Consider the following 22,289-nt stretch of genomic DNA (forward strand, 5'->3'; position numbering starts at 1 on the left):
GGGCCGAGATGACCGGCGATCTGCCCGGAGATGGGCTGCCAGAACTTGGGCCGGGCAGGAATTGGGCCAAGTATGTGCCGCCCCAGACCGTAAAGAAGCTGCTCGGCAAGGCAGTGCTCGGTTGGACTGAGCTGCTTGATTAGGGGATGGTGGAAGCCAGTCAAGCTGAGTGACCGGCGCCCGGAAAGGCGTGGTCAGCCGAGGTAATCGCTTGATCGGTAGGAAGGCCGACCACAGGAGGTGCCCCGGGCTCGGCTTTGCCGAGATGCCGCCTATCCCGGTCCTCCTTGGACTTAGCCAGTAAAGTGCTTGGGTATGAAGCACAGCACGGCCGTGGATGGAGCAGCTCGGCTGCCGAGCTCCAGCTGAGAAGGCAGGCAGTTGAGATTAGGTGATGTTCAGCAAGGTTTGCGCTGATAGATGGGATAGCGGGGCCACGTGTCAGGAGATGACTGGGAGTGGATATGGGGCGCAGAGGGTATATAAGTATGTCTGCACCCCCCATACGTGACGGACGAACATTTTGTAAGGAAATTCTTACACTAAAACACTCCTCTCTCTCTTTCTCTATCCTAAGGTGTGTGCTGACTTGATCGTCGGAGGGTATTTTCGGCCACACACCGCTGGGCAACTCACTGTTATTTGCTCACAGGTGATCGGACATAAACGGAGCTTGGAAGAAAGGAGTACGAGCTTGCCGGAATATTTGCTCCCCGTACAATTGGCGCCGTCTGTGGGAAGCTTGACAGACAAAACCTTGTCTTCCAGGTTCATCTGATCGCCGTCCATGGCGAACAACGACGAGTTTCCGTTGTCTGCCATAGATGGAGCCACCCCGGAGTTCACCCGAAGGAGAGAAGGTCCTCTCGCCATCCATCCAATGGCGGATTTGGGGACGCCCACCGGAGGACAGTCAGAAGACGCGTGGGATAAGCGCGGAAGAAGTCATGGTCATTCACGGAGTCCAGACGGTCATCGGCGGAGGAGAGACTCGCACGCCAGACATCTGGAAAATAAGTTGAGGGACCAAGACGCTGTCATCCGGTGAATGGCAGCGGAGATGGAGGATCTGAAGCGGCATGTCAAAGGGAAAGGTGTAGCTGGAGTGGGAGACCACAGTGAGCACACCCCATCCCGCCGTTCAGGCGGTCAAAGTCAGCGACGTACTCAGTCCATATCTATTACCAGAAGTTACTAGGTTGGTGATTCCGACGCGCATGTAGAAAAGTCTAGCGCGCAAGACAGCACCTACAAACCCTCACGTCCGGTGACGACGTCGAGGTACTCTTACTCCGCTCATTCAGAGGATTTACGGGCGGTCTTAAAGGAGCGGGCTCGCCGGCGCGAAGCTCAGAGAATACCGGCTTTCCAGTGGCTATCTTACGGGGTTCATGCCAGCGAGGAGGTCGGAATGCCTCCACCCCGCCAAGCAGTGCCACTCTTTGAAGATACGGACTTGGCCAGGCTGAATGCCACCCCTTTTTCCTTGGAAATAGAAACAACACCGCTTCCGGCAGGCTTTCACCAGCCTAAGTTCACACTCTACGACGGAAAAACCGATCCTTACATGCATGTGAGCCACTTCCGACAGGTTATGGCCGGACATAGGCGAAATGACGGACTTATGTGCCTAATCTTCCCGTCAAGTTTAGGCGAGCTGGGCTTAAAGTGGTTCGAGAGATTGCTGGAAGGGAGCATACAAAGGTGGCATCAGTTGGCCGAGGCGTTTGTTACACACTTCAAAACCAACACAAAAACACCAAAGGAAGTCGATCACTTGCTAAGTGTCAACATGGAACCGAGCGACACACTGAAGGTATACAACTCAAGGTACTGGGAAACCTTCAATGAGATCTTGGATTGCCCGGTCAACCTCGCAATCACGCAATATAAGCATGGTCTCCCAGTCGGCCATAGATTGCGGGATTCGCTGACCATGCACCAACCGACCTCCATGGGCCAGCTCATGCAGCCATCAATGAGCACATCCGAGTAGAGGATGACGCGTCAGCTTCTACCGTGAAGGCAACTCCGGTAGCAACAGACAAGAAGACAGCAGGCAAAGTGCATGCAGTTGGGCAAGAGTCCAGCCGCTCAAGTGACCGAGTAGAGGAATCAGACCATGGCTCGAATCGTAAGAACCGGGGTAGAGGACGTCGGAATGACCGGGATGACTACCCCCGAGATGACGTAGCGGACGCAAACAGAAGGTTGAAGGCAAGGACTGGCATAACCATGGTCTTCAAGATTTCAATCTATCGCATACTTAGTGAAATCCGAGATGAGGAGTATGTCCGGTTTCCTGCTAAGTTGGGTGATGGACAGAAGGGCTACAATCCGCGGTATCGTTGCACATTCCACCGGGAGAGAGGCCACCGGACTAGGGATTGTTTGCCTTTGAGGCAACACTTAGAAGAGCTGGTCGCGGCCGGGCACCTAACCCTTTACATTGATGGCGGCGTGAAGCCGAATCAGGTTCCCATCGATCCCAGGGGACAGGATGACCGAGACGCACCACCACAGGGAGTTATTAATGTCATCCACGGCATCGTGGAATCGGAGCGTGTTTGCGAACTCCGGGGCATGATAAAAAAGGCAGAACATATGAGGAAGTTTTGTCGGTACAGCCTGCCATCAAAAGGGGGAAATTGAAGAAAAAGACGTGATTCATTTCACCTCAAAGGATCTAGAGCGTATCCAGACGCCGCACAACGATGCCCTAGTAGTAACACTACGCGTCAAGGAATTTGATATTCAACGGATCTTGATCGATCAGGGAAGCTCGGTCGAGATCATATATTATGATGCGTTCAAGCAGCTCAAACTCCGGGAGACAGACTTGGCTCCGGCAACTTCGCCACTGGTTGGTTTCAACTCGTAGCCGGAGTGGCCCTTGGGAAAGATTATCCTGCCGGTCAAAGCGGATCCGTGGTCAAGCAAGTGGAGTTTTGGGTGCTACAAGTGCCTTCGACGTACAACCTTATCCTTGGAAGGGGATGGCTTCACGCTATGCAAGCTGTAGCGTCAACCTACCACCAGGTGATGAGATTCCCCTCGGCTATGGGGGCAATCGAGGAGATTTGGGGTGATCAGGTCATGTCCAAGCAGTGCTTCATGGCAGTCAACGGAAGCCGAGCTGCCAAAGGATTCGTTCAAATGATTGAGGGACCGGAGGACCAGGGTGTCTTGGATGATGTGGGCACCAAGGCCGACGACAAGGCTGTTGAGGAATTGGTTGAGGTGCGGATTGATACAGAACAGCCGGACAAGTTCTTCTTGCTCGGCTCAAGTCTCACTGCCATAGAAAGGACCGAGATGGTTGAGTTCTTGATGGCCAACATCGAAGTCTTCGCGTGGTCGCCTTACGACATGCCTGGCCTCGATCCAAGTTTCATCTGCCATCACCTCAATGTCTTCCCTAGAGCAAAGCCAGTCATCCAGCGAACAAGGAGATCGGCACTGCATCACGCCGAGGTAGTTGCAGAGGAGGTGAAGAACCTGCTTGAGGCACGAGCAATTCAGGAAGTGCACTACCCTCGGTGGATTTCTAACACTGTAGTGGTGCCTAAGAAGAATGGAAAGTGGCGAGTTTGTGTCGACTATAAGACAGTCAACCGCGCTTGTCCCAAAGATAGCTTCCCTTTGCCGCGAATTGACCAGCTTGTGGACTTGACGGCTGGACATAATAGGCTCAGTTTCTTGGATGCTTACCGCGGCTACCATCAAATCGCCATGCATGGGCCTAACCGAGAAATCACCTCTTTCACGACTCCAATGGGACTCTTCTGCTACCGAGTCATGCCTTTTGGTTTGAAGAACGTCGGGGCAACCTTTTAGAGGATGGTGACCAAAATGTTTGCTCCTTTGCTTGGCCGGACAATGGAGGCTTACATCGATGATATGGTGGTGAAGAGCCGACATGAGGCAAACCATTTGTCCGACTTAGCCAAGATGTTTGCCATTCTAAAGAAGTACAAGCTGCGCTTGAATGCGTCAAAGTGTGCCTTCGGCGTGGGATCCGGAAAATTTTTGGGGTTCTTAGTCACGAACCGAGGTATCGAAGCAGACCCTACTCAGATCAAAGCCGTGCAAGAGTTGAAGCAGCCCAGCTCGGCTAAGGACGTGCAGCATCTGGCCGGGATGACCGCCGCGCTTAATCGGTTTATAAGCCGGTCATCAGATCACTGCCGCCCTTTCTTTCAAGCATTAAAGTCAAAGTTCTCGTGGGACGAAGAATGTGACCGAGCTTTGGCCGAGCTTAAGGAATATCTGTCTTCTCCGCCACTGTTGGTTACACCAGAGCCGGGTGAGGAACTCTACCTTTACCTTGCCGTCTCCCAGCACGCAGTCAGTGCGGTGCTAGTCCGCGCTGAAGGAATCAAGCACCTCCCAATTTTTTATGTCAGCAAGACCTTGCTGCCGGCTGAGACGAGATATTTGCCGCTGGAAAAGCTTGCGTTGGCATTGATGATGGCTTCAAGAAAGTTGGCACATTATTTTCACGCCCATACCATCATCGTACTGACCGAGTTTCCCCTTAACGCCTTGTTCGAACGGGCGGACTTTTCAGGCCGAATTCTTAAGTGGGCGGTCGAGTTGGGACAGTTTGATGTGCAGTTCCAGCCGCGCATTGCTATCAAAGCCCAGACTTTGGCAGACTTCGTCGTCGAGTTCTCCCCTGGCACTCATCCGGTGTGCCCGGTCGATATTACCGTGGTAGATGATGAGATGCACGCAGGCCCATCCGAGATACAACTAGTTGGTGGAGGTAGCGACGCGGAGTTTGCACGCACCATTGAAGCGCCCTCAGTTTGCACGGTTTTACCACCCGGTGATGCGATGACGGAGTTGAATATCACCGATCCATCTACTCTGTCCGGTCCCGCATCACCAAGGGGGGAAGAAATGGAACCACACAGCTCAGAACCTGCGGCCGGCGTAGCACCGCAACCTGATGATTCGCCTACGAACTTAAGCATTGTAGACCGACTTGCTGAGTCCGGTGCCGAATCACCAAGGGGGGCTGGAGTGGAACCAACCAACACAGAATTTGAAACCAGACAGCCAAGAAACCGTGATCTCATTGCCCTTCACAACTCTCAGGACCCATCAGACTGTTGGAAGCTTTTTGTGGGGGAAATGTGGAAGCTTTTTGTTGATGGAGCGTCCAACCGTCATGGTGCCGGCCTAGGTATCGTTCTTATCTCCCCGGATGGCCTAACCATTGAACATTCTATCACGCTTGGCTTCCCAGTGTCTAACAACGAGGCTGAGTACGAGGCCCTTCTCGCCGGGCTCAAGAGCGCTATTCAAATGAAGGCTACCGAGCTATTAGTGTACAGTGATTCCCAGCTTGTGGTTAACCATGTCTCTGGGATTTACAAAGGAAAGGACGACAGGATGGCGAAGTACCAAGCTCTGGTCAGGAAACACATCAAGCAGTTTCAGGCAATTAGAGTCCAACAGATTGGCCGTGAAGAAAACAGCTGAGCTGATGAGCTGGCCGGCCTCACTTCGATGGTAGACAGTACGTCTCCAAACCCCCTGTTAATTGACTTTCTTCCACGGCCAAGCATTGAAAACGCCGGGCAGACGGATGTTCTCTGCGCCGCGCTAGGTCCTTCCTGGATGGACCCCTTAATCTCGTTCCTCAGGGACCAAACTCTACCAACTGACAAGAAAGAAGCACACCAAGTCCGGGTGAAGTCAGAGCGGTTTTGGCTCTCTCCATCTGGTGCATTGTATAAAAAGTCCTTCGCCGGTCCTTATCTCAAGTGCGTGCACCCGAGTAGTGTGGAGGCCTTCTTGTACGAAATTTACGAAGGCATTTGTGGCAGCCACATAGGGGGCCGGTCCTTGGCCTACCGAGCTATTTCACAGGGATACTGGTGGCCATGCATGCAAGCCAACGCACAAAAGTACGTCCGCAAGTGCGAAAAATTCCAGAAATTCGCCCATCAGATCCATCAGCCTGCTAGGGAACTTCTTCCCCTCACCAGTCCTTGGCCCTTCGCCATGTGGGGGCTAGATATAGTGGGGCCACTGCCAACAGCACTGGGCAACCGGAAATTCTTCATTGCGGCCACAGATTACTTCACGAAATGGGTTGAAGCTGAGCCCTTGGCAACAATCAAAGAGAAAGACGTGAAGCGGTTTGTCTGGCAGAACGTGGTCACGCGGTTTGGCGTCCCCAAGATCTTGATCTCTGACAACGACACCCAGTTTGACAGACGCCTTTTCCGAGGATTTTATGAAGATTTGAAGATTGAATTCTACAACTCCACTCCGGCTTACCCGCAGTCCAATGGTCAAGCTGAGGCATCGAACAAGACTATTCTGGATGGGTTGAAGAAACAGCTGGAGAAGGCAAAGGGAAAATGGGCTGAGGAATTACCCAGCGTCCTTTGGGCATACCGAACAACCCCGCGGCGATCTACCGGGGAAACTCCATTTGCTTTGGCTTATGGCATGGAGGCGGTCATACCTTTAGAAGTTGGCATGCCCACCCTAAGAAGCGAGAGTTTTGAGCCCGAACTAAACGCCGAGGCTATTGCCTTGGAGCTGGACCTAGTGGAAGAGCGTCGGGAGAAGGCCCTCATCCATGTGGCCGCCTACTAACAAGAGCTCTCAAAGAAATACAACAAAACGGTGCACCCCAGACCGTTCAAAGTTGGTGATTGGGTTTTGAGGAAGGTTATTGGCAACACCCTGGTGCCAGGTGAAGGAAAACTAGGGGCAAATTGGGAAGGACCCTACAAGATCACCGGTCTGGCGGGCAAGGGGGCTTACCACTTGGAGGATCTAGAGGGAAGAGCAATACCCCGGCCATGGAATGCGGCCAACCTGAAACTGTATTACTTCTAAGTTTTTGCTTTCTTTTCTTGTGCAAAGGAATTTTTTGGCTTGCACTTCACAATGTAATTCTTTTTGTCAATATATAGAAGTAATTTTGCTTTAGCACTTGGACTGTTGTTTTATGTAAAAACCGAGATGATTTATTCCGGTTGAAAGAGTTGGTGTTTTGTCCAACTTAGGATTCCCAACCGTGATGATTTATTCCGGTTGGAAGAGTTGGTGTTTTGTCCAACTTAGGATTCCCAACCGAGATGGTTTACTCCGGTTGGAAGAGTTGGTGTTTTGTCCAACTTAGGATTCCCAACCGAGATGGTTTACTCCGGTTGGAAGAGTTGGTATTTTGTCCAACTTAGGATTCCCAACCGAGATGGTTTACTCCGGTTGGATGAGTTGGCGTTTTGCCCAACTTAGTATTCCCAATTGAGATGGTTTATTCCGGTTGGAAGAGTTGGTGATTTGTTCAACTTTGTTATTACCAACCGAGATGGTTATTTCGGTTTATGAATTTGCTGTTTTGTTCTGCTTAAGTACTTCAACCGAGTTATCAATTCTGGTTGACGAGGTGTTTTGTTCAATCTATGATTCATACCGAGATGTTTTGCTGAAGATGGAATTAATGAAAACCGTGCAAACACTTGGCAAAATCTGAGTTTTTCATTGATAAGAAAGTCAATACAAAAGGTGGGGACAGAGCCCGGTTACATCAGAAGCGCTGAAAGCAAAAATACAAAAAGAGAAGAAAACTAAACTAAGGGGGAGAGATTGGTAAACTCGTCCTCGGCGGCATCAAGGTTGATGGTTGGACTTTTGTCTTGGGCACCGGGCTCGTCATGGCCGGGCTGCTCCTGCACCTCGGCATCCTCTGCCTCTGTATCTGTCTCGGCGTCTCCTTCTTCAAGCCCTTCCTCGGCCTCAGCTTGCAAAGCGCTGAAGACGTCGTTTGCGTAAGGCACGAGGTAGACCGGTAGCGAAGCAGGAGGAGGATTGACAAATACGTCGATGTCAGAGCCCTGGCCGAGATGCTGGCAAGCGGACTTCCAGCCAGCCTTGAAGTAAATGTCTTGTGTTGCAAAGACTTGTTTCTTATAGCTCTGCTCGGCTTCGTTGAAGCCGGCGTTGTTAGTAGCCCGGCAGTCTTTCTTCTGCGACTTTTTGAGCGCGCTTACCTCGGTCTAGAGCTCATCCCATTTTTTCTCGGCCTCATCCAGCTAACCGAGCAGTCTGTTGTTGTCTGCATTAGCCATCTCAAGTGAAGACTTTGCCCGGCCGAGCTCGGCTTGGAGGCTCTGGACTTGGCTGGCTATGTCATTGGCCTTTTGCCGAAGTCTATGGATACGCTCCATTACTAGGTGTTGTTTCTGAATGGCCTGCAAAAAGTAAAGTTGATTAGAGAAAGAACCGAGCAAACACTTGTGAAAATTTCAAAGGCACATTGACTTACCCTAGCCATAGACTTCACTAATGATTTTATCAACCGAGTGTCAGAGACGTGGTCGCTGCCGACCACATCGCTCGGTAGAAGGAGAGCTTTGGTAAGATCGAAGGCGAGCAAATGCTCTTTATCGCCCTTGATCGAAGCCGTGGCCGGGATGTCTTGACCCCGGTGCTTCAGCTGCGGACGCCAGGCTGGCACTGGAATGGGAGCGTCAGACGGATGCTAGGTAGTCAGCTCGGCGACAAGCTCGGCAAATGGGTCTGCGCGAGCTCTTTTACCAGCACGACGAGGAGCAGGTTCTCGGCTGGACTGCCCGGTCGCTTGAGAGGCAAGAGCGACCACGGCGCCGCTGGATTGACCGGCGGCTGGCGAGCGGGTGACAACGCTCGGCATCTCGGCAGACGTGGCAGTCAGCAGGTTCTTGATTCTGCTTCGTTTGGCCATCTCTTGCTCCTCGGTCAAGCGAATGAGTGGAACGTCTGGCAGAGTTGGATCCGGTGGAGGTGTTGGAGCGCGGAGGAAGTCTGTTACTCTACTCCGGCGCGGAGCAGAGTATCTGTATGTGGGACTGTAGTCGAGCAATTGGTTGCAATCTCGGTCGCGGTAGCGGAGCACGGTCCTGATTACCTCTACGTTGGGGAATTGATAGTTGGCTTGCAAGGCTTGGATTGCTGCAAAAGAAACAGGAAAACCGGTTAATTACAGTATGAAGAGTTAAGCTGATCGAGCAAGTCTGAGCGGCTTACATGAGGAACCGAAGTTCTTGCTTATAAACCAGCCCGGTACCTCGGCTGTTTCGTAATTGCCCGACACCCAGAAAAAATCGTCGTCGTGCATATCTTTATCCGGGTGCCGGTTACAATTTTCTCCTTGCCCGGTCTGATTTTCAAGTAGTAGGCTAGGCCGTCACCGGTGTGACCCATCGTGTATTGCCTCAATATCTCGGCTAGACCTAAGTTGGTGCCTAGCCGATTGTTCAGTTCATGGACGCCGTTGATAATTCGATAAGTGTTGGTGGACACTTGTGTGGGTGCCAGCCCGGTGCGGCGGAGGAACTCGGTGATAAGTGGGTTTAGTGGAAAGCGGAGGCCTCCTTCGACGATTGACAGCACGGTGAAGGGGCATTGTTCTGTTCTATCCCAAGGCGTGGTCTCTTCCTCTGCGAGCTCCAGGTGGACATCGGTTGGGATGTCGTACTCCTCCCTGAACGCAGTTAGGGCAGCCGGAGTATCAACGAGGAAGCGGAATTTCCCCATTGACGACCGGCTAAATTAGCTCGGCTTTGGTTTGGCACCGTCAGGTGATTTGTGGCTGCTTGGTCTTTGGGAGCCTTAAGATTGGACAATGGTCCCCTTAGACTCTGCAGGAAAATGAGGGCAAATGTAAGTGTGAGCGCGGTCGCGCGAAAGGAGCTGGACTTTAGCTCGGTCATTAAGGGTGCCAAACCACATCGGTCGCCTAAGCTAACTAAGGAGCTCGGTCGTCTAAGTTAACTAAGGAGCTCGGTCGTCTAGGCTAACTAAGGAGCTCGGTCGCCCAAGCAGACCAGTTGTTAGCCCGGTTGAGCGACCAATTCCTTTTGTTATCTCGGTTTTTCCTGGGGTTGAGACAAACATGTTATTTGCTCGGTTAGATTGGTTTTTTGGATCGAATGAAGACCAGGAGCCCGGTCCGCCCCAATTCTTCAGTGTTCTTCAGGAAAAATAAAGAACACCAAGAACAGTGGGAGGTTTGGGATGGTTTTTGTGGCCTATGCCCTAAGAACTAAGTTTTAGTGCCCTAATGCGTGAAATATTAAAGAAGATGGCAACAAAAGAGGGATTGAAGGTCTTACCAATGAGGGGCAACTGCTTTTCCTTCGAGCACAAACGCAAAGAATGGCAAGCGAGGCTTGGAGGAAGATGCTAGAGCTCTGGTGAGTCGAGTTGCAGATTGACAGTAGGAGGAAAATGAGGATGAATGGGTCTTGTATGTATAGACGAAGGAGACCGCCCAAATTCAAATTCTGGCAAAGACGGCGGGTTGGCTGCTCGAGAACCAATGGCAGCCCGCCACGTGTCCCCATTTATGGCGACGTCAGAACTGAAGAGACAGGTTGAAGAGTCGAGGAGCCAACCGGGCTACTTTGGAAGAAGAGGACGTCAGCCGAGGAATATAACCGGGCAAGTTTGCAGACAGTAATGTTAACTAGCCCGGTCGCCCTTTGGCATTTTGAAGATCGAAGAAATGTTATCCCGGTTGAAGTGAATAATCTCAGTCACGCTTTCGCGGACGGAATTAAGGGGCAATTGAGAGAGAGATTTATGATCTGGAATTGGGCCGAGGTAACGGCCAAGCAGGTTGAGAGCCTAATGGTGCATGGGGCCGAGATGACCGGCGATCCGCCCGAAGATGGGCTGCCAGAACTTGGGCCGGGCAGGAATTGGGCCAAGTATGTGCCGCCCCAGACCGTAAAGAAGCTGCTCGGCAAGGCAGTACTCGGTTGGACCGAGCTGCTTGATTAGGGGATGGTGGAAGCCAGTCAAGCTGAGTGACCGGCGCCCGGAAAGGTGTGGTCAGCCGAGGTAATCACTTGATCGGCAGGAAGGCCGACCACAGGAGGTGCCCCAGGCTCGGCTTTGCCAAGATGCCGCCTAGCCCGGTCCTCCTTGGACTTAGCCAGTAAAGTGCTTGGGTATGAAGCACAGCACGGTCGTGGATGGAGCAGCTCGGCTGCCGAGCTCCAGCTGAGAAGGCAAGCAGTTGAGATTAGGTGATGTTCAGCAAGGTTTTACGCTGACAGATGGGATAGCGGAGCCACATGTCAGGAGATGACTGGGAGTAGATATGGGGCGCAGAGGGTATATAAGCATGTCTGCGCCCCCCATACGCGACGGACGAACATTTTGTAAGGAAATTCTTACACTAAAACACTCCTCTCTCTCTTTCTCTATCCTAAGGTGTGTGCTGACTTGATCGTCGGAGGGTATTTCCGGCCACACAACGCCGGGCAGCTCACTGTTATTTGCTCGCAGGTGATCGGACATAAACGGAGCTTAGAAGAAAGGAGTACGGGCTTGCCAGAATATTTGCTCCCCGTACACATACATACACTTGGATTATATCAATTAACATCTTTTTATTTTTTAATCACTTTCTTTATTTTTTTTATATATTTTTATTATAAAAAATTAAAAAATATACTTATTTAGAACGTTCCGAACCATGCCTAGGGGATAGTTTGGAATGATCTAAATAAGTGTACTTTTTATCTTTTTATAAAAAAATATATAAAAAAAATAAAAAGATAATATAATAAAAAAAATAAATAAATAAAAAGATAAATTATTTGAAGTATATTAGTTTGCAACCACCTCGTGAAAACGAGAGGAAGCAAGGCATGTGCCAAAACTAATCGGAAAGCAACGAACGAACAAGACGAGACGGTGTCGTTTTTTCTCAAGTCATTCACTCGAAGTCGCTTAATCATTCAGTTCTCTTCTCTCTAACTGCCCGATCCAATTTCTCTCCCTCTCTCTCTCTCTCTCTCTCTCTCTTCAAAAGAAAAGAAACCATGGAAATGGAAACGCTACCCAACGGCAACTCCGCCTCATCCACCGCCATGGCCGCCGTCGCCGCCGCCGCCGCCGCCGCAGCAGCTCCGTCGACGAAATTGAGTCAGTTAGCGGAGTCTCTGAAACTCGAACACCAGTTGTTGAGAGTCCCCTTCGAGCACTACAAGAAGACGATCCGCGCCAACCACCGCATCGTCGAGAAGGAGATGTCCGCCGTCATCTCCGGCGTATCCGACGCCGCGGAAGCCGACATGTCCCCTGACGAAGCTGTTCATCACCTCAATTCACTTGTCTCCAGATTGCAAGGCCTCAAAAGAAAGGTATATATATATGTATTGTATTGTATCCCCACCAAACCCTAACCTCCTTCTGCTTGGTTGCTCTCAAAATTGTGTGAGAATCATAATTTATTTTATGAGTTATGAGAAAATTGACTTTAACTACAACAAACTGTGCCTTCTTTTGTTGGAAATTAGTGGATAGAGAAAAGAAAAAGGAAAGTGGTATCTCTGGGATAATTTAGCCCCCTCATCTTGTTTGGTAAAGATAAGGGAGAGAAAATAACAGAAAATGAACTAGTAAAATGTCAGTAAAGACCACAAATTAAAAGTATTTTTCATAGAAAGTAAGGGCAAAACTGATAATTACTCATTTCTGGGAACTGGGTTAGAAACAAATGAAACTGAGATTCAACATTGAATTTCTTTTGTTTTCCTTAGCTTTCAGAGGTAATTTAAAACACTGTGAATTGAAATTGACTCTGAGCAGTCCATATTTGTTGTTGCTGATAATAATAAATAAATAAAAGAACTGATTTGGTGCAGAACTTGTCTGAAACAGTAGTTATGGTAATTGCAAAAATTTGTTCTGATTGTTTGCTGCAGTCAAATTCAAAGAAATTGTTATCTAAAACTAAACCAAAAACTCTCCTTAATAGGTTCACAGAGAATCAAGAACTGTTACTTTGCATTGTTATATATCTGTATGTATAAAAACATATTTATGCATGTTTTTGTATATATTTGTAGTTTAAAGTAACCATCAAACTAATATATAGACATGAATATATGATTGTTATCAATCAGTTGGAAGAAGGGAGCCGTACGGAGCACTTGCAAGCACAGAGGTGCCGAGCTCGCCTTGATCATTTAGAATCAGCAGATGCAGATAACCTATCAGAATGGAACAACACGCGTTTGAAGCGGATCTTGGTGGACTACATGTTGCGAATGTCATATTACGACACTGCAATAAAGCTGGCAGAATGCAGCAATATACAGGTATTTTTTTGGTGCAATTACATTCTATTATATCTGTAGGGTGGTTTGATTCATTTCAATGTTTTGCAAGATTGCATGGAGATTTATACTTCAAGCACTAGTTTGACTACAAAATTCTTTAATTTTTTATTTTTTTAAGTAAGGGTTTTACTGAAAGCAACATAACAGGGGCACAATTCGTGTATAAGCGAAGTATATACTGTAATGTCAAAGGTTATGCTACATTAGTAAAAGGCATATCCCCTTTAAAATCTACAAAAATAAAGACTTTAGGAATTTTCTTGACATACAAAACGGAAAGATGCTCATAGGCTCATAGCCCAACATGGCCCTTACTATTTTGGATTGGCCTCTCAACCAGGCCCAAGGTGAGCAAGGTTGCCGCCTTGGGCGCCAAAATTTAACCAAATCTAAGGCCCCAAAATACTTTTAATCAATGCAATATTAGTAACTCTAAATTAAGGCCTAGCCAAAATTTCAAAAAGCGGTTGCGGTCGCAGTGTGCAGTTGCGGTTGTAGGGTATAACGGTCGTAGCATAACGGTTGCAGCAATGTTTTGAAAACCGGACCGGTGAGCGAACCGGAAAAGGGACCGGGTGGACGAATCACCGGTTCAACCGTCGGGTCAAAGCGGTCGAACCGTGATGTCATAATTAATATTATATAATTAAAAAATATAATTAAAAATTATAAATAAATAAAAATATATATAAATACTCAAATAAAAATAAAAATTGTTGTATAGTATTTATTAATAATATTTAATAAAGTCATAATTGATAAAAAAAAGTCACTTGTTTTAAAGAAATTAAATTTTTTAAACATTCCCTTCAAACAAATTGATTGAATGCTAGGTTTAATTTTGGAGGGAAATGAAATTTTCAGCTCTCCCTCCAATCAATATATTTCAAATAATTTGATTGAATTCCACATAGAATTTTATAGGTTCTCTTTGAAATTTTTTTTAGACTTTCATAATCTTCTCAAACTTCTAATGAGACTCTTCCTTATAAGAGAAAACTCTTGAAGTAAGAATTTTTAGTCAAAATTTTGAAATATATTTATATATAATATATATATATATAAGAAAGAAAGAAAGAAAAGAAAGAAAATAATAAAAAAAAATAGAAAAAATAAACGGTCCAACCCACCAAACCCGGCTCGGGTCACCGGTTTTCCCGGTTCGACCGCCGGGTCTTCCGGTTTTTCATTTCTAGGCCGGTTTTGCTCCTACTCCGGTTTTAGGGGGTTGACCGGACCAGAACAAAACCCGGTTCCCGGTCCAACCAGTTCAACCGGCCAGTCCGGTTCGGGTTTCAAGCCATTGGGTTGCAGTAACTAGAACCGTGATTTTTTTTTTCTTCTCACAATTTGAAAAAAAAACTTACCGATACATACTTTTTTGTTTTTCAAAATCACATTTATTGGGGTTTAAAATAGATTTTTATCAATTTTTGTTAGTTTTTAAATATGATACAATATATTTCATATTTTTAAATCACTATAAAAGGAGCTTTTTACATTTTTTTTCAATAGTTAATGACTTTAAAAACAATTGATTTTACATGTCTACAAATTATTTTTGACCAATACATGAACTAACTGAATAAAAAAAATGCATAATTATTAAATGAAATGATTATAAAAATAAAAATTGTGCCATAAACAAAAATTATTTTTGAGCTACTGATTTTATTATTTTTTTTAAAGACATTTTTTAGACAACATATTACAGTAACAAAATAAAAAATATTTACAATTAAATACTAAATAAAATGATTATAAAAATAAATATAACCACTGTTTATATATTTTTTATTTTACATGCTAATGTAATGAAATAAAAATTGAAAAATAAATTATAAAGAAAAAAAATTCATATAAGATTTTTTCTTTAGGTTTGGATTACTTGAGTATTTGTTTTCTTTTTATAAGTTTTTTTTTTTTTTTGTTTTTTTTGTTTTTTTTTTTGAAAAGGAAGCTATTCAAAATATTGTAAAAGTGTGTAATGGTGTGTAACGGACTGCTACGGCCAGTACGTAACACTAAAACGACTGTTAAACATGTGAATTTCCGTTGCACTATTATAGTGGCCGTAACGGGTGGGTAGTAACCACCACAACCATTATGTAATGGTTGCAGACGCTTTTTAAAACTTTGGGCCCAACCCAAGTTTCTTAACTTCATGACACAGTCCAGACAAAGGGCCTCCAAAACAATGCGGGGTTCCAAATTGAATTACAACAATATATTGGGTAAAGTATGTGAATAATAAAATTTTATCAATTAAACGTAGTGCTTTCTATTCCTTCCCATCTGTAAGCGTTGGAAGCAAACTATGCCGAGACCAAACAAACGACGAGTCCAAATTCTAGGCCATGAGATAATCGATGCAGTGCTCTTTTAAATTCATTGCTCTTATTTGATTTGAGAACTTCGCTTTTCAATTTAATATCTCCTCTCTTTTTTTTCTTTTTCTTTTTCTTTTTTTTTTTTAAATTATTGATTGCATTGCTTTTAATTTTAATTTGTGCCATAAATCTAATTTCAATGCCTATTTTTTTAATCTAATTTTTTGTTGATTTTTATTTAATTTAAACTTTGTCAAGCTTTTGTTTTGATTGAATCAAATATTTTCTTCAATTGTTCACCAATTTTGTGGGTGTTCTTTGAATTGTAGTTATGAATTGAATTTCTATTGCGTTTTAGATAATCTATCTCAGTTGAATTTCTCTTCAATTTAGATTGATTTTATAATCATGGTTGTTCTGTATGTGAAAGGAAAAAAAAGAAAAACTAATTTAATTTAAATAAAATTAAGTAATTTTCATTTTTTTTTTTTTTTTGTTGTTGTTGTTGTTGGTAGTTTTATATAAAAAGCCCCCATTTTAATGTTCGCCTTGGGCCGCGAAAAACTCAGTGTTGGCCCTGCTCTCAACCTCCACAATATGCACCTATTTCTTTCCTACCAAATATCCCACATGAGATAAAGTGGTGGCGCTTTCCATGCCTTCATAGCACTTTTCAACAACTACCGGCATGCCAGCATCTGAGAAACTCCATACCCAAACTAGGCAACTGAATCCCAAAAATGGCATAATTTGAAGCATGTTCCACAGCTCCCTAACCACCTCACTACCATCTCTTTTGCCACTCTATACATATGACACCAATTGGGAGCATTATGCTCTCCGGCCCAAAATATTCAAGATTACCTGAAAAGCAACACTACAAATGGAAAAAGGGACTCATTGGAAGGCCCTTTTACCTATCAAGTGTTCTTCCAAGGGAGATATACTACTGAATCACCATAGTCCCCCTATAATAGGATGTCAAAAGTAGGTTTAAGGTTTGCATCCGTTCACAGAGTTTGTTTGTTGTAGTTGTTGTTGTTGCTTGTAGTGTTCTTATCTTTTCTTTTATATTGTATTTCATAGTGGTGTTCACCCTACCAAATTTAGTAGTACTAGATCGAAAAGAATGCTTTTTAAGTGAGATGCCCACAAGAAAGGAATTACCTTCTGCAGTCCATTTCATTGTTCTGTTGCTAGATTATGTTTCTAGTACAAGATACCAAGTAAGATAAATATATCATAATATGAACTGAAGCTTTGTTTCTTCTTCAATTTATGATCTTTAAAATGGGTTTAGATTCCTTCTGCATTTCAGCTACTGTAAGAAAGTCTTTCTATTTATATAAAAGGGCAGTCCAAGTGCACGAGACTCTTGCCCTGCAGGTTCTGCGGTGGGTCAGATGTACACAGGAAGTCTTATCCCCGTCGATGGAGATGTTTCCGTGGTTTAAAGTTTGAACCCATGACACCCAGGTCACAATGTAGCAACCTTACCGCTGCACCAAAGTCCACCCTTAGTTTTTATGTTTATATGTTTGTTAAAAAAAAAATTAAATAAATAAATTGATTAAACAAATCTGGTACATAGGCCAGGAATTACAACTTCATTTATGAGGATAAAAGAGAGCGGAAGAACAACAATCATTCACATGCCATGTACATGTACTATTGCTGTACAATTATATTTCTTTGTTGAACTGTCTAGGTCCCCAAGGGCAATGTGTTAGCTATTCTTTCTTCAATAATTCTCATTATAATGCACGTTAATGGTCTTTAAAAACTGCACACTGCCTGTTCTGTTATGTGCTTTAGGCTATGCTGGTTAATCTTGATCTTTTTGTATCAGGATCTTGTTGATATTGATGTATTTAATGAAGCAAAAAAGGTGATTGATGCTCTTCAAAATAAAGAGGTAGCTCCTGCCCTAGCCTGGTGCGCTGACAACAAGTCTAGGTTGAAGAAGGCTAAGGTACGTAGTTTAAGATCACCACTTCTATGATTGAAGTGGTGATACAGCATTCTATATGATGTACTTGTAGTGATATTATTGTTAATTGAAGTTTGTACTATTTCATGTCTAAATTTGCAGAACAGCCTAAAAATTTGCATGCATTGCTCCATGAATGTTCATCTGATATTAAATGGCGAATTTCATACCTATGGATTTTGTTTAGGCTGCATGTTTCATATTTGTGGAAGTCAAAAAAGAAAATTACAAGTCAAAACTAATTGCAAGGAGTACTTGTTAAAAAAAAAAACTAGTTTTAAGTAGTTTTTCTTTTTTCCCTTTTTGATAAGTAATTGCAAGTAGTGTGTCAAACACACCAACTGCAAAACTTCAATGTCCTTCCTATGGAAAAAGTAGATCTTATCAACTTTCATTGGCACTTTTTACCATGATTAACTTTGAAATAAGATCAATTACATTTTTATTTTTTTTAACAACAAAATCCAACCTCGTATTGGCCATATGTTGCAATATTATATGATATTTATTTATTTCTGAGTTCTGCCTGCCTCTGGATCATTTCACTCTATCATTCCATGAATTAAGGTTTCTTTTCTTGAGGGTAGGATGTGGGGAAAATATTTGAAGGAATGGAGGTTATATGCAGTTTTTCGTTTTGGTTTCTCAAGTGCCATGTATTCCTCGAGGCTGGTTGTGCTGATAATGATACAATCTATCAAGCAAGCATGAAATTCTTTTTGCTTCCTTTCTTTATCTATTTCAGTGACTTTGGCAAATGAAAATCCATTGACAGTCGAAGAAATTTCAGTCTGGGGATTCATGAGGAATGATGAGAAGAAAAAATGTCAATGAAAATAGTGAGAGTAAGAAAGCAATGCATGCTCAGTGTTGCAAAAATGTGGAGTTTCTTGGCATTCTGTGATTTGTTGGAATGATTCTGTAAAGTTGCTGGATAATTACTGTGAGTACTCAAGGGTTTTCATGTAAAATATGAAAATTATTGATTTATACCAGATTAAAGTGGCTTTCACTCTGTTGATAAATAAAGTGGGGAATTTGGGTATGTGTCTTTGAGAATATAGTTACAATCTCCGAGTTACTTTCTAAATCCTGAATTTCATAATGCAGAAGCATATGATTATTGACAATGAGAATGTGAAATTCGTGGAATGCTTTCTATTTTGATGGTTGAGTGATTCAAGTTGCAAAGAGTGCAATTGTATTAGCTGCAATGAATTATAAATGCAATAAAATCACCAGAACATGTTGACACCCGACTTCAAGGTATAAAATTGCAGACAGCAGGGCTCCAAGGAAAGATGTTTGCAAGTTATTCAACAACAGTGACAAGATTTGACACATCAATCACTTCTAGAATCCATTTTTGAGAAATGGATTGAATTTACTCTTATATGTTATGGTGATGCACAACAAAGACAAACTGGTTTGCATGTCCTATATATGGTTCTTGCTGTGTCTCAAAATCAGAAGATAAAGCCTTGATCGAGAGAAAGTATTGGACCTAGGTGAGATATTGTCCACAGTAGATAATAAAATCATTAGTTGCTGTTCTTGGCACCTGAAAATATACTTTTTTTTTAACTCAATATACAAGCAGAGTAAAGAAGAACCCAAAAAAAAAAATGGTAGTAAGGTAACAACTGGGATTACTACCACATGGGGCATGCATGGTTTACATACTTAGTTGGAAGCATTGCAGGACGTGAATTTAATTTTCATGAGATATTGCAAGCGTTAAACAATTCCCAATGCATCAATTAGGTGGTTCATACAGTAGGGATATAAATATGGAATGAGGTGAACACAAACCCGACAGCTGCTTAGCAGAAAGCATCTAGTGTATGCGGAAGAAAAGAAGCAAGTATTTGCCTGAGATATTATTTTCAGCAAGGGGATGCTTTTCCAAGTAGAGAGTAATTTACTGAGCATGGATGCTTCGCTAAAGATGACTGGGGGAATGTGTGCTGTAAAAGAACTTCAGAAAACCTGCAGGTTCACTAGTTTGACTCCTAATTGTATTGTATAACAGTTGGCTTATAGAGAGATTAAAGGTGGAAAATTTGGAACACTAACAAGATGTGGCAGATGTTACCACCTGGAAGGAAAAAGGTGGCAATGGTTGAATGTTGACATCATTGGAATTGAGAGAAGGCATGGTGAAGGACTCCGAACAGATAAGAGACAGTGATAACTTATTAATTCCATCCATGTGCATGGGTGTTCAAGTAGATATCCAGGATGTTGGCATTGAATTGCGAGAGGTCTAGGCAAGGGATTTCTATTAAAGAACCTAACTGGGTGCCTGGGTCAATTGGCTGAAAGAATAATTTAAAGAATTTATATGGTTTGATAGGCGGAAAAAATCAAACAGTTCTGGCTACATGCAGGTGGAGCTGACAATGATGAATAACCATTTGCAGGCAGGAATTGCTCCAAAAACAAGACACACTCCTTATTTATCTAGTAATGATGCAAAGGAAACAACGGTCTTTATGATTTGTGTCATAATTGTTAAATATGTGGATACATTTTGGTGTGTGAACTGTTGGACAAGCAATATTGTTATAGGTGACTACTTTGTGTGGATATGTTTAGCGTCAGCAGTTGGACAAGCCACATGATTTGAGGTATGGGTAAACAAATACATAATATATTGTGTATTGAATATTTATCATCTTGGGTACATACCTGCAATTTCTCAAATGAGAAATGATAAAAGACTGCCTAATAATATATATTCAGTTGGGGGAGTTGAAAAGGTGCATACTATCATTCTCCACGTTCTTAGTTCTATTATGCTGAACTGGATTATGAGCTATGTTGATTGCGGCATTGTTGTCACAGTATAGTCGCATGGAGTCAGTCTGATGAATTCCCAAGTCTCCTAACAATAGTTTAATCCATAGTAACTCACATATCCCCTGAACCATATCCCTGAATTCTGCCTTAGCACTAGATCGAGCAACCACATTCTGTTTCTTATTTCGCCATGTGACTAGGTTGCCACCAACAAATGTGCAGTATCCAGAAGTTAATCGTCTGTCAGTGACTGATCCTGCCTAATCTGCATCAGTAAATGCTTCCACACTGAGATGGCCACGTTTTGAGAAGTAGAGACCCTTTCCAACAGAAGACTTCAGGTATCTTAGGATTCTCATAACTGCCTCGAAGTGGGAAGTTCTAGGAGCATGCATAAACTGGCTCACCATGCTCACAGCAATGGCAATGTCTAGACGTGAGTGGGATACGTATGTGAGCTTGCCCACTAGTCTCTGGTATCTCCCCCTGTCTACTAGCTCTCCCTCTTGATCCTCACTAAGTTTCTGGCCTGGTTCTAGAGGTGTATCACATGGTCTACCTCTAAACAGTCCAATTTCCTTTAGTAAGTCCAACACATACTTTCTCTGACATATAAAGATGTCATCCTTGCTCCTAGCTACTTCAATACCCAAGAAATACTTTAAACAACCCAAGTCTTTGATTTCAAACTCCTTGGCTAAGTATTCTTTCAACCGAGGGATCTCCTCAACGTCATCCCCTATCAGAACAATATCATCAACATAAACAATGAGAGCTGTGGTCTTACCATGCGGGGAGTGTTTCACAAACAAGGAGTGATCAGCTTGACTCTGCTTGAACTCATATTTCAGCGTAGCTTGAGCAAACCTTTCAAACCAACTCCTAGGGGACTGCTTTAGTCCGTAAAACGATTTTCGGAGCTTGCATACTTACCTTTGGATTTAGCATCCGCAAAACTAGGAGGAATATCCATATAGATCTCTTCTGCTAGGTCTCTATGAAGGAAGGCATTCTTCACATCAAACTGATGAAGTGGCCAATCCAAATTTACAACAAGAGAGAGTAAGATTCTCACAGAGTTCATCTTAGCAACCGGTGCAAACGTCTCCTGGTAATCTATCCCATAAGTCTGAGTGAAGCCTTTAGCAACCAATCTTGCTTTGTACCGTTCTATGGAATCATCCGCTTGGTGTTTTGCCGTGTACACCGACTTACACCCAACTGGATTTTTTCCTCTAGGTAACTCCACTAACTCCCAAGTGCCGTTTTTGCTGAGAGCTCTCATTTCTTCCATCATGGCATGTTTCCATTCAGGAATACAGAGTATCCTGAAAAGTGGTAGGTAAACTCACAGAAGACACTTTAGACAGAAAGGCTTTATATGAAGAAGACAGATTAAAATAAGAGACATGATTGGTAATAGGATGTTGAGTACATGACCTAACTCCCTTCCTATTAGCAATGGGAACATTAAGATCTGAAATATCAGGAATAGGAGTACTAGAATTAGAATTACCTGGACTCGTATGAGATGAGGTTGACTCAGGACACTCATCCGGAGAAGAAGTTGGCAGTAGTGAAGGGAGAGTAGGCTCTTGCATCCACTTGACTTGCTGTCTATTCTTGTCCCTGATATAAACTTTGTCTGCTTCCTCAACAACATTATCTTCTATCTGTTCAACCACTGGCGGAAGAGAAACAGGTGGAACAGGAATCTTTTCACACCAAGGCTCTCCCTGAAGAGATGACTGGGATACCGGGGAAGGCGGAAAGTAAGGCTGAGACTCAAAGAACGTGACATCCATGGAGACAAACCGTTTGCGAGTGGGAGGGTGATGACACTTGTAACTTTGTTGGGTGGCAGAATAACTCAAAAAAACACACTTAAGTGACCTAGGATCCAATTTTTCACGTGTGGGAGAATGGTTATGGACAAAGCAAACATAGCCAAAGGTCTTAAGAGAAAGGGAGAACCCGAAAGAGGTAGATCCGAACAAAACTTGAAGAGGTGTTTATTTTTGA

At 44.1% G+C, this 22,289-nt stretch overlaps 1 protein-coding gene across 1 annotated transcript in view; it reads left to right on the forward strand.

The window, feature by feature from the left end:
• Positions 1-11,625: 11,625 nt before the first annotated feature.
• Positions 11,626-22,289, forward strand: part of LOC114262187 (protein MAEA homolog) — a 34,654-nt gene continuing 23,990 nt past the window's right edge. The window contains exons 1-3 of the mRNA XM_028202541.2: positions 11,626-12,164; positions 12,930-13,124; positions 17,325-17,447. Coding sequence (XP_028058342.2) covers positions 11,844-12,164; positions 12,930-13,124; positions 17,325-17,447 — 639 coding nt within the window. The 5' untranslated portion in view covers positions 11,626-11,843. The remainder of the gene's footprint in view (positions 12,165-12,929; positions 13,125-17,324; positions 17,448-22,289) is intronic.

Source organism: Camellia sinensis, chromosome 8 (genome assembly GCF_055761805.1).
Source record: "Camellia sinensis isolate YWXY chromosome 8, ASM5576180v1, whole genome shotgun sequence".
Lineage (NCBI taxonomy): Eukaryota > Viridiplantae > Streptophyta > Magnoliopsida > Ericales > Theaceae > Camellia > Camellia sinensis.